At 38.7% G+C, this 12740-nt stretch overlaps 1 protein-coding gene across 1 annotated transcript in view; it reads left to right on the top strand.

Moving 5' to 3' along the window:
* Window positions 1–2105: 2105 nt before the first annotated feature.
* Window positions 2106–12740, top strand: part of LOC104164449 (cyclin-dependent kinase 19-like) — a gene marked incomplete at its 3' end in the record, with an annotated part of 102995 nt that continues 92360 nt past the window's right edge. The window contains exons 1-3 of the mRNA XM_009703776.1: window positions 2106–2109; window positions 3218–3368; window positions 9151–9226. Of these exons, the coding sequence (XP_009702078.1) occupies window positions 2106–2109; window positions 3218–3368; window positions 9151–9226 (231 nt within the window). The remainder of the gene's footprint in view (window positions 2110–3217; window positions 3369–9150; window positions 9227–12740) is intronic.

The following is a 12740-nucleotide window of genomic DNA, read 5'->3' as shown; positions in this document are numbered from 1 at the left end:
GAAAACTGAGTAACTGCGATTTTTAGGCTATTGTCCTTCTGACAGGTCTTGCACTGAGTCAATATTTTTTTTCTTCTGCTATAAGTGAATCTAATGCATTATAATGATTTAGGAAGAAATTTGCATTTGGTGTTTCAAACGAGTTTTCGCCAAAAAGACCCAAAAGAAATGCAGACTTCATAATGTTTGGTGATTTAATAGTAATTTCCCACTTATCAGAGTTGCAGTATTTAGCCAGATTTAGCACTACGGAGAAAAAGGCATGATACACATTAAGCTGGACTATGTAGTTACAGTATGTTTTTACTCCATGGCTTTAGGACCTGTACTTTTAAAACTACTGAAAACAAACAGCTGATGTTCTTGACATTTATTGTTAGTCACAAGTGTTCTTCTTGTAAGTGATTTTAGGAAACAAACAGTAGATTCCTTTTTGACGTAGTCTAAAGGACCCTATGTCTGTAGCCTTGGTATATAATTCACTGGTAAATAAATCTTTGTCTCCTCTTTATTTCAGAGGTATTTTTCTTCTTGCTGCTGCTGTTTCTTATTTTAAGGTAACAAATCCTCGCATGCGGTACCCTTTCTGGAAGGGAGGTATTTCCTAAATCTATTAATTATCTGTAATCAAGCCTGTCTATAAAGAAATAAGGTGGTTTACAGCTCTGTCCCCTGCTTTGATACAACAAATGCTGGAAGAAATTACCTGGAGCAGCAGAATAATTTTACAGCTTTCAAGGTTTAATGTGAACACTTCAGTTTTTACCTTTATAAACAGGCTGTCAAGTCTGCTTATGCCAATCTGTTATAAAATAACCATACTTGCATGAAATTCACAGTTCTCAGTCACTCAAGATATTTTGGAGCCAGTCTAATTTTAGCAATGGCCACAACCCTGTAGCTGGCTGAGATCTCTGTGAATCTTCATCAATAGATAAGGAGTGAGGGGGCAGTGACTGGGGTTGTGCTCTCTTTCCTTATGAAGCTTTATTATTATAGTGTAAAAGCTAAATTTTAATAAAAAGGTGAGTAAGATTTCCAATGGTCTGATACTACAGAAATATTAAAATAAATCTGTCTGTGGTTGTGACTGTGAAATAGTCTGAAGCAGTTGTTAACAGTTAGAAGGTATCTGTGCTACAAAGATTTGCTTTTAATTTTCTGAATTAGAAACTACTGGAAAAAAAGGAAGAGGATATAGATAGGTTGTGTGTAATGGTGTTGGAATAGTTCCAGTCTCCTCATCTTGATATTAAGAAACCTCTACTCCCCACTCGCAGTCTAATGAAATTATAGCTGGGCAAAGGAATTTTTTTAATATCAGAAAATCTTATCAGTGCTCAGATTCACTGTGTTGTCTTTTTAATCACTTATCGTCTCATACATAAAGAACACATCACCTATGGTAGGTGAAGTTTTTTTTTTTTTTTAATATAGGTATTTAGCATCTTTTGTGAGGCTCTGTGGAATCGCACAATATAAGGGTGTTGTGTTTAATGGCAAGTAGCTTAGCATCGCTTTGAGAACTTGCCTTGATTAACATGCGCATTTCCTCCTGAGCTCGTAGACTGGTTTACGGAGAAGTAAACAAACAGAAGGGTAGCTATATCAACAGCAGTTTTTAGAGATACATCTGGGGGTATTCTATAGATAATAGAACAAAATCTGGATACAGTTCAATTTCTGATAGGGTAGTGTGATAACACTGAGTGCCTAATCATAATATGATGCCAGTGGTGCTTTTAATATGCTCTCTCTTATACAGGTGGAACGTGCCAGATTTTCCTGCCGGCTAAGCTCTGTGTAACTGTTCTGCTGCATGTTTCTCATATTGTATGTAATGAAAATCAGATTTTTTTAATAAAGGCTAGTAGTTGTAGTCAGTTGCTCTGTATTTGAATGTCTCTGCCAATTTAAGTAGACTTAATTTTAGAATGATAATTTCACCGAACAAAAAAGTTATCCTTTTTTGTTGGAAGTGTGGTGTTTTTTTTTTCCAAACCAACTAACCAACCAAAAAAAAAAATTGTTTTGAAAATGCACAGATTCTGTTGTGAGTCCTGAGTTAGCTGCCTTTTGGGCATGCATTTGTGCAAGTACCTGACATGGGTAAGTCTATAAATCACTGTAAAATGGAGTAGGAAACTATGCTTAGTGTTCAGGGATATGGGATTGTTGCATTTTGAGAAGAGTACCATGTAAGATGACAGAAACTTCTGCCTTTTATTTCTGCTGTGTTCATAGGTTCCAGAAGGGCTTCATGTGTGGGCTTCAAGTGTTGGAGGCAGGAGAAGGTACAGAGAGGTGGTGCCTTCGGGAGTTGCTGCGGGTCCGTGGTGAGGTAGCTGGTGTCGCCTAGGGCGTTTGGAGGGAGACCTGGCAGGGTTTGGTGGGTATGGTGTGGCTGTGTAGCGTTCAGGCCCCTTTTTGAAAACTGAAATAAGGACATTGTGAGACAAAAGATTCAGAAACGCAGTGTTAAAATGTAGCGTATTGTTTCCGTTCCAAAAAGCATTTTCCTTGTGTGTACGTGGATTAGCCTTGGTGATTCTCTCTTCACTCTAGCTCTTTTTACATTGCATAGTGAAGTCTGTCCTGTTTGGTGTAGGTTTGTTGCCTTGCTCCCACTCCCCAAGTTTACTTTAGATCTTGTTCCAGACAAGATGCAAGCTCAACTTCTAAAGATTGTATAGATGTTGCCTGCTGGGGAGGCTGGCTTCCCACCCTGCTGCTAAGAGGAAGGTGCAGGCCCAGGTTCGAGCAGATAAGGTGACATACATGTCTGCGCGTTCTGTTAGAGAAGTCCTTTTCTGTGCCCCAGACACATCTGTTCTTCTGTTGGCAACACCGAGAAGGTTCCCACCAAACCTCTGAGGGATGCTTCAGCAGACGGGCCAGCTACACAGTTCACAGACATTACTGAAATGGTAAACTTTTCACTGTAGTGGAATGAGGTAAAAGTCTGCTGGTTTCATCAGTTCTTTTCATGGCCAAAACCAGCCAAATGTGACTCGGGTATCCATGTTGTATTGAACTCGTCCGGGGCTGGGCTGTAGGAACGACCTGTAGCTGCTGAGGAGTTTTTTAGCAGAGCAGCAGACAGCTGCCTTTGAAGGTGAAGGAAGACAAACCTTTTAAAGGACTGATGTGGTCACAGATTTCTTTTAAATTTCTGCTTACTATCCTTACTATTTCACATTTTGAGTTTCTTATGTAGCTCTCAAAATGAACGAATACGTATGCATTGAAGTTCAGCATGTGTACCGTTCTCTAGAAATAAATGAAGATCAACTTGTAGATCCCCAGCTTCTGTCATTTGTGGCTAGTTGCTGCGTGGATGAAAAGGAGCTGGCTGAGCTGCTGACTGGGTAAGGCTTAGTATGGTTTGAGGTTAATGATAAAAGAAAATTACTTTCCTAGTCTGTTGAAGAACATGTAATTCATTTGGTTAGTGATTATTTCTATATGCATAAAAAATACTACAGTGTAAGAACTCATCACTTTTGGGGAAGGATTAGGTCCCTTTTTCCAGTCGATCATAGACACTTTTACTGGTGCTGTTACCTTTGTAAAGGGCTATGGCCATGTGCTATGTATAGAGTTAAATCTGTGAGCAGCTTGTGTAAGGTAACCAGGGCTGAATGCGATCGATTGAGCGGCTTTGCTGCGTGTTCCAGATACCATGGAGGGTTTTTCGGTTAACTGCTGGGTGCACTTCAGTGTCATGGTTTTGCATTATCTTGGGGGTGGGGGGGCGAGACCTTTGTAACTCTTGTTAATCACTCAGCAGGAGATCACCAACTTTATGCTGTGTGGCATAAAGTTAAACCAAGTGATTAGAGCGTAACCAGGTGTCTGTATGAATGTTGTGTTCAGGCAGTACTGTGTTTGAAGGACGCTGAACTCTGTAGTATTCCCAGGCTTTGTCCTACAAAGTCACAAATGTTTGAAGTCCATTGGTGTTGCTTACAAGGGTGAATTGGTTTTTTATGAGGTTTTTCTGGCTAGGTCTTGCAATGTTTTTGTGGTCCACTTCATTTGTTTGAGAAAATGTGCACTTTAATTGTTATTTATTTTTATTTATGATCTTGTGCACTTAATTGAAGAAAGTTGTTATTGGTATATACTGTAATGTTAATATCTGTATTAACTGATGTGATAGTCATAGTTGTAGCTTCAGTGTGATCGCAGTCTTTTCAAGCCGGTTCCTTGGTGTGGATAATTAATTCTGAAGTTGAGATGTATGTTAAATTATCTGTGAATTCAAGAGGGACTATCATTAAAAATTTGAAAATTTGAATAACAGGGATAAAACAATCATTTGAACCATGCACTATTTTCAAATCTTCTTGTTTTTCTTACGGTCTTGGGCAAATTGTTTCTAGTTTTCTACTGACTTGTTTGTTAAGTAGTTTCTCGTATGATGAGAGCACTCTGAAGTACAATTGCAATAGTTAAGACAGTTTAACTCCTTTGAAATATTTCAATCTAAGTCTTCTGAATTGCACCCTTCTAAAGTGAGTTTGGTACTTTATTCTTTTCAAAGCATTTGGAAAACAAAACTGAAAGCGTTACCCAGAAGAAGTAGTAATCATATTTGCATTTTCTGCATTGAATACAGCAGTTGGGCACAAGCCAGCTGAGTAAAATTTTTTTCAGGGCAAGAGGACAGAATTTTCCTCTGCACTGTACAAGTTAAAATGTTAACATTAACCTTAAGGATTGCAGAATGGGATATTAATTGGTGAGGGAGAAAAGCTTCATCTCGGAGACCAAGTTACAGCCTTACGCTGGTACAGACTTTTATAGCAGAGGGATGCTCTCAATTATTGCTGGTAGGCGTGAGGAGCCTTGCATTTCAGTGCTGCCTATGGCAATCTGAAATACAGAGTCAGGAAGTTTTCAGGATGGGGGTATCTCATATCAACAGTTTCATTTTTGTAAAAAGTTAATCCCTCTTAAAATAGCATGAATTTTAATGCTTCTGGAACTAGAAACAACATTGATTTTAATCTTTACCCCTAGTTTTGGATAAGGGAACTTGAAGCGTGGAGAAGCCTGGTGGTCGTATGACATGGTACTCATTTTATCAGGCAAATTCTGAATTGATTTGGAAAAGCTTTATTAAAAATTGGTAAGTCACAGCCTCTTAAGGAATAGAGTTCCCTTTCAGTTCTGTTTTGCTGTGTTTTTCACTGGGATTCAGTGAGCACATTGCCACCGTTAGCCTGGGGTGGCTGTTTGGTAGAACCTGCTCGATTAAACCTTGGTCTGTGCCACTTGCTCCCTGCCTTCAGACAAGCCCCCACGTAGCAGGACCTTCAAGTTAGTTGGCCTGCTCCCCAGCCGGTATTGCTGTGGACCAGGCGGGAATGGTTATGGAGAAAGACCTCGCTTCTGCTTGGCTGTCCCTAGCATGGGTGCCTTTTGCCTCATACCAGAGCTGTGTAGTTTGTTGTTGTTTGGGTTTGGATTTTCAACTTAATCATGCTTTCTCTGCTCTCTAGTGAAAAATGTACTCATATAGGATCTGTCAGAAAAGGATTTATGAAAACTTTCCTGCTGTATAATTCTGTACAAGTTCTTGAAATGTATTGAGAGTTCCCTAGAGCTTTTCTGTATATTCAACACGAAGTAGAAATACTTCCCCCTGCCTCAAGTGTTTTGTAAGAGCATAGGTCTTTAGGGAGTTGAACAGTTTACTTACCTATCACACATACCATTTGACATTAATGAATTCTTACAAGTGGGGAAATAACTAATAAAGTGCCTATTTTTTTTTTTCCTTTAGCCAGTTAATACCATTTTATTGAGTAACCAGAATTGTGTATTTCATCAGATTGCATTCACTGACTCGGTATTGGGGTTTTAAATATATTTTCTTTCTTTCTCAAATTATCTTGAGATTACTATTAAATGGGAAATACTGTTAGTTAAAATACCACTTGGTGGAGATCTCTTGGAAAGTGCTTTAAACAGCTATTATGTTTGCATAATAAGAACAGTTAACTTTGGAAAAGTATTGATATAGACTGGCATTTCTGCCAAAGCAAGTAAATGGTATTTATGTATTAAAGGGCCTATGTTTACGATTCCGAAGCTGTTGGTAAAAAAACATTTTGTGAAAACTAGAATTATGGTATCTTTGGCGTTCTTTATCCTTGATACCCATTTATTTTAGGTAAGTATTTCATTATCCCAGTTTTTGCTCAATGTTCACAAAACTAAGTGTCCTAGAAGTACCTTGTTTGCAACTCAGTAAGACTGCCGCCTTTTCCCACAAGCTGTAATACCTTAAGTTGTTGGGTTGTTTATTTTTATTTAACATCTTTCATAATTTCTCATTTGTATCCTAAAATCCTACGCAGAGCAGCTGGCTGTTGAGTGGTGGCAGACTGGTGGTGGTGTTAAGCAGAGCTGTTGAAGGCAGCGTGTGCCAAGTGGCACGGCCGGTCTCTGCCCTGACCTTCAGTCTGTGAAGGTCTCAGTGACTGGATGCAGCGCTTGTGTCTGTAGGACTGGTTCCAGGGTAGCTGTGTCAGTGGGACGATGTGCCCAAAAGAAGGTTATGCTGCGGTGCTGTAGTGACTACCTTGTTTTGGGATTCAAGCTGATATGCGTGCATGGGATTGTTCTGTACCGCATAGTTTAAACATGGCTGTAGTTTAAAAGCCATGACTGATTTTTAAATGTGTGGAGCCGGTTTTGGTTCTGCAGACAATATAGTTTTGTCTTCACAGTCTCAGTAAGCGATCCGAGTTACGGAGTTAATACTTTGAGGTTTATGTAAGTCTTCTGCGTAGATAAAACCATGTAGGAGAGGGGATGGGCATTTATTATATACTCTTTAAAATCTGGGCAAATTAATGAAATCAAAAGCAATTTCTGTGAGATAAGATATGAGCTTATTACCTGTAAAGTTACACATTTCTTGGTGCTGCATCTGCATCTTGAGCCAAGTTATTGTGACTAATTCATGAAAATAAAGGTCTGCTCCATGGGGAGCAAAGAAGGAATCACAGTTACTGTGTCAGTAGATCCTGGTGAATCCTGCTTAGGAAGCAGACGTGTCCACTTCTGAAGTTACTCCTGAAAGTGTACTTGGTGAACAGCTCTTACAAGCTGTTAAGGCAGTGTTTGGCCTAATTTTGGTAGAGATAACTACTTTTGAGGGCTTTCTTTTGCCCTTGAAAAGTTTTGGGTGTTCCCCCCCAGTACAGGTTCAGAAATTGTATGTTTAAAATACTGTGATATGAGGCTATTTCATTTTAATTAGCATAGAAGAGTAAAAGTTTGTTTTAGAAGAGAAGGGTCCAATCTTGTTATGCTCGTTTGTCATACGTGTTGGTCAAGATTTGCATCTAAATATCTGAATGGGTGAATGTTTTGGGGGTAGTTGCAAGGCATGTTGTAAGTTGCTGTCCTTCCCATTTCTCCTCGGGAAATCTGTGCAGAATGAGAATGTGTTTCTCTCTTTGCCAGTTCCAAAATCGTTTAGGTCACCTCAAAGTAACCCATTCCTTTAGTTTCAGCTACAGAAGGATCTTCTGTTAATCCAAACCGGGCTGGAGAAAGAGGCCCTTCGAGCCTGTAGCCTGACACATAGCATCCTTACAGCTCAGCATTGCACCAAATCCCAAACATGCTGAAACACCCTGCTTGAAATAAAGCAGATTGTAATCCCGTTACAACTGAATTTCTCTGTTTTTTAATTTGGAGGGAATACCTTTTCAAAGATTTCTGGAGACTTCGAGTAAGGGCTTGTTTGAGAGAGGAATAACAACTATTTCTGAGCTAAGGTGCAGCGCCAGAACTCGGGTTTCCCAGTTGGAACAGCTGCTGAGCGACTCCTACTTCAAAGCTGGGTTTACTTTTTACAAAACTTGCAGCGCACTGAGTTTTCATATGTAGTCAGAATTACATCTGGAATTTTCCTTGTCATGTTTTTGCTTCAAAAAAGGTAGTGCAAAATGGCAGCCAAGCACAATGTTAACTGTAGGTGTGCATCGTGGGTTTAGCTGCTACTGAAAATTACTGAGAGTAATGGTGACCTGTAGTTACTAGTATGTGCAGGCAGTTATAATTTCTGGTCAATCTCATGCTCTCCCCATGTTCCTCCACTCGGCCACTTCTTATCCCATGAATTTCAGCGATGGGAGATCTGGAGGAGGGTAGGAAAGAGGCTGGGGTTGGACAGGACACAGGCCTGGGGTTAAAAGCCAGAGAGGCTGAAATGACCTCAAGTTAATTTTTCAGCATAGCAAAACGCAGTGGTTTGGGACTGGAAGAAGGGGAAACTGAAGTCTACCAGAAATGCCAGAGGGAGTTTGGATGGGGGCCTGTGGGCTGTTGAATTGTAACTGGTGAGTCTGCAGAAGTGCACCAGCGCTATGGGTATCGGTGCTTACCGACATCTATGGATGGTAGCTGGATCCTGCAAAGCCTTGCGAAGGCAGTAAGCGGGTTATGTTGTATCGCGAGAGCTTCAACATACTACTTCGTTTTCTTGTTCTGTTGCTCTTCCCTCTAGATCACGTCAAACTGTGACTATTTAAAAGGATAGTACTGTGTTTGGACTGAACACTTTCATGTTCTCCAGCTTTGTACTTCAGAGCACATAGTTTCGTAGACCACGTAGGGCTCTGTCGGTAGCCAGCACTTACAAGTATAATTAGTTTAAAATAATAGTATGTCAGAAGTGAAAGTGGATTGACAGTGGCTCGTAAAAATCAAGTAAGAATTTGCAGTTCCTAGGTATTTCTAGAAGAGTTTTCCAGGCATGGGATATGACTGCGTGGCTTTTTCATGGTAGTAGACAGTACCCTGGAATTTCAGCAAAAGTGTCCTCCAAAAGTCTCTGTAGACATACTTGCAGTTGCCTGTATGGTTTCAGAGAGAAGTAGATACAGGATAACAATGTTTCTTTATGTGGGACTTTTTGTTTGGAATTATTGAACTCTGTATTGAAAAGAAAGTTGCTTTTATTATCTAAGTGTAATTTTATGCATAAAACCAGATTACCTTTTCAGCTTCTTAATCCAGACCAAATGAAAATAAATCATTATACTTGTATTGATTGGTATAATATAAGTCAGACCTAAAAATATTCCTCTCTCTGTTTTTTCTTTTTTTTTTTTTTTTTATGTACAGAAAAGATGAAAAAGAATATGCACTGAAGCAAATTGAAGGTACAGGGATATCCATGTCGGCCTGTAGAGAGATTGCAGTAAGTGTACATAAATGAAAGTATTTTTACTGACATTATTATTCAATATTTTATTTTCTCTGAATTAAGTAACATAAAGATTATCTAAATGTTTTCTTTAAAGTATGCAAGCATGGAAGTTATTCAAACATGAGCTTTTCTTAAAATGCTTTCTAAATAATACAAGTCCACTTGCTAATAATGTATTTTATGTCAGGCTAACGATGGCTTACTCTTCCTCAGTACCTGAGAGCAGTTTGTTCTCCTCATTCCTTGTTTGTTTTGATAAGTACAGAGAAATTTCATAGCAAAATAAGAAACAGCTTTAATTGTATTTTTATTACACATGTCTTAGGAGAAAAAACAGATTCAGAAATTGCACACTTTTGAGCACAGTAGTGCCCATCATTCCTTCAAAGTTGGTGGGAATTAGGTGTTTGTATATGAAGGTAGAATTTGATCTTTAAATGTTTATTTTGTGACTGAAAACGTGTGTTACTGTCAAAGTGGTGGATAGTGAGTAAAATCCTGTAACGCAAGAATTTCTTGCATTGCAGAAGGAGTGCGCTTACTTGATGAAATATTTACCTTGTTTTAATGCTGTCACTACGCTGAGGGCTGTTGAAATGTGTGTTAGGATTGTGCCTAAAGCTTTTTATAATCTAGTAGTATTGCATTGAAGTAGAGCATTCGGGTGTGCAATGCAATGTGAGGCATTACAAACTCATGATGTTCATGAACTGAACAAACAACCGTTTTGTGTTTAGTGTACTGCCCACAGTGATTCTGTATGAAGAGACCTAGCAGATAAAACTACTATCCTTTTAAAGTGCTTGTCACTGTAAGGTCAAGGTCACTTGTGGATTTGAGAGGTGGCTGCATTGCTGTCAGTTACTTTACACAGAATCTACCCAGTGACCTTTTTGCTAATATTTCTGCCTTTGGAGAAAATAAGAAATGCTTTTTTAGCATCAGTACTAGATTATATTCTTGTTACTATGAAGTCGGTTTTGACAGCATTGAGGGTTTTTTGTTTGTTTTTTTTCTTTGATTATTGTTCTTTTAAATTGTACTGCTATGGAGATGATGAGTAGAATAGTCCAAAGGAGACTTTCCTGTTGTCGTGATAGCACTGTGGTATGGTTCTGTCACACCTGGGCACAACATCATGAGGAAGGAGAGGGTGTCAAATTATTTTTTTTCCTCTGATGTGTCACCATTTCAGTTTTAACTTTTATTTTATTGATGAAGCTTGGTGCAAAACTCCGTACAGCCTGGGAAATTTCACAACTACTGTGTAAGTTGCTTGAATCCTCTCAATGGTTCTTCCTGTAATTCTTCCTCAAATGACATTCTGCTTTTCTTCAGACTTTATTACAAAACTGTATAACCTGAGATAACGTAGCAAATCACTGTTTGCCTCAGTGAAATTTCAGGTTGGTCAAATACTAGAAATGTGAAAAAGGTAAAAGTGAAATAGTTGAAAAAGAAATACGAACTTTTTGTCATACAGAAACAAGCAGAATCAATCATTTTCCATAAAGATAAGCAAACATAGTTAATGCATTAATAGTTAATGTTGTATTTAAAGGCTTAGGTAGGTAACAAAGAAGGTAATGTTTACTGATTAAATAAAGATTATCAGCCTGGAAAGAGGCCACCTTAAAATGTCATGAGTAGTTCTTTTGACACTTAAAATCTGCCCTACAACCACCACCCCCAACACCAAAAACTTCCCAAACCGCACCCATGTTCTGTGGAAGCTGGGCGGGTGAAAGAAGCAGCGGTGTATGTAGTTCTGTGTGTGTTCAGAATATTTTAATAATTCTGTAACCTGAAGACACTTTACAATGTGCTGAAGAAATACATTGCTGAACTAAAAGGCATTCAGTTTTGCAGTCCAAGACCATTTTGTGTTTAGTACTGCCTAGACACTCAGAACAGGATCTACTGGCTAACTTTCCCTCAGAGAAAAGGCAGATGACTCCTCTCACTCTCTCTCCTGATGTTACAGATCAAGTTGGTCTGTCTCTGCTTAGGACTTTGAAAAACATAAAGCGTCTTTTACCACTATTAATATGAGCTTTTCTTGGAAGAAGGCTTACGTCAATGAAAACATCATATAGGCACTGGTCCCTGGGGCAAGTGATGATTACTTTCTTTCAACTGTAGGGTGATACCTGCTGAAGAAATCCATATTTCAGCCAATTCTGATTTATTGAATATGGAAGTACTAGAGGGAATTCTTAGATGTTAAAGAATTAGAGGGAGGAGGAAGCTAATTTCTTCGCTGTAACTTGAGTCTATTCTGAAGATAACTGAAATGCTAACTATTTCTATGGTCTTGTTATGAGGCAGATTATTGTTGCTTAAGCAACAGCATTTTTTAAGAGTAGAGCTGTAAAATATGGATGAGTTATGAAATAATAGAGTTTTCGTTTTTACATAATTATTTAGTTAATTATATGACACCTCTTTCAGCTCAAGACTTGTATTAGCTTAGTTTGGAACCAGTGAGGGATGAAATGTTTTCCTTATTGCTTCAACGTCAGGGTGAGATTTCTACTTCTTACTGTAATGTTGGCAAAAAAAATTCCTGAATTCCTAGAACTATTTATAGACAAAGTGGCTCTAGGAATTTGTTAATATAGTTTGCATTGTACAAGATGGAAGAGGAATAAAATACATTTTTAGACGTTAAGACCTTAAGAAAACTCTCCTCCTTTCCATTCAGAGGTGGGACATCAGAGCATATTCATTGCAAGGTAGTTTAAAGATACATTGGAAGCCTGCGCAACAGAAGAACGTGTGGTTACGCTACTGGGTATTTCGGCAAGGAGCTAGATTTCTTGATGCAGGAGGAACTTTCCTGTATCCTTTGGTTTGGAAGAAGGAAACTAAAGAGTTGAATGTAATCAGGTGTGGAGATAGACAAGGATGATAAGCTGGATTTATAAACAATCCAAAGCATATTTTGCAGAAGGTTTTTCTTTGTTATGCTGAAAGGGTAACTTAAGTACTTTCTGGGGGAAAGGAAGACTCTTATTCAATTCTGCTACCTTTGTGTCTTTTTGCTCCTTACCTTATCTAAGTAGATTTCTTAGAATGACAGGTGGAGACAGAAGAAAGAGGCTGGAGGGGTATTATTTCTTAGGGCTATTTTTTTCCTGTGGAGTATCTTGGCCACCATCTGTTGAAAACCACTAGCTGTAACTTTAAAAGTCTGCAAACAGCTAATGGTAATGGAGTTTTGTATTTGTTTATCAGTGAAGCACCAGGGTAATACAGCTTTGTCTGAGATTTCTTGTCCCAAAGGCTCTACTTCCTGTGAGAGGATTATGCTGGTTACTTCAAGTACTTTGCTTTCCACTGTGAAGAGAGTATTATAAACTTCTAATTGTGGATTTGGGGAAAAACTAGTTCAGAGAAAAGAAAAATAAAAGCATTTTCTTAATCAGTGCCATTCACTGGCTACTTTCAAAATATCTGAATATATAGCCTGTCCCTGAGCGTGGAAGAACTTCAGTGCAATTGC

This window comes from Cariama cristata, unplaced genomic scaffold, assembly GCF_000690535.1.
Source record: "Cariama cristata isolate BGI_N322 unplaced genomic scaffold, ASM69053v1 scaffold3257, whole genome shotgun sequence".
NCBI lineage: Eukaryota > Metazoa > Chordata > Aves > Cariamiformes > Cariamidae > Cariama > Cariama cristata.
The sequence above is the reverse complement of the archived record's forward strand: the minus strand, read 5'-3'. Positions and strand labels throughout refer to the sequence as shown.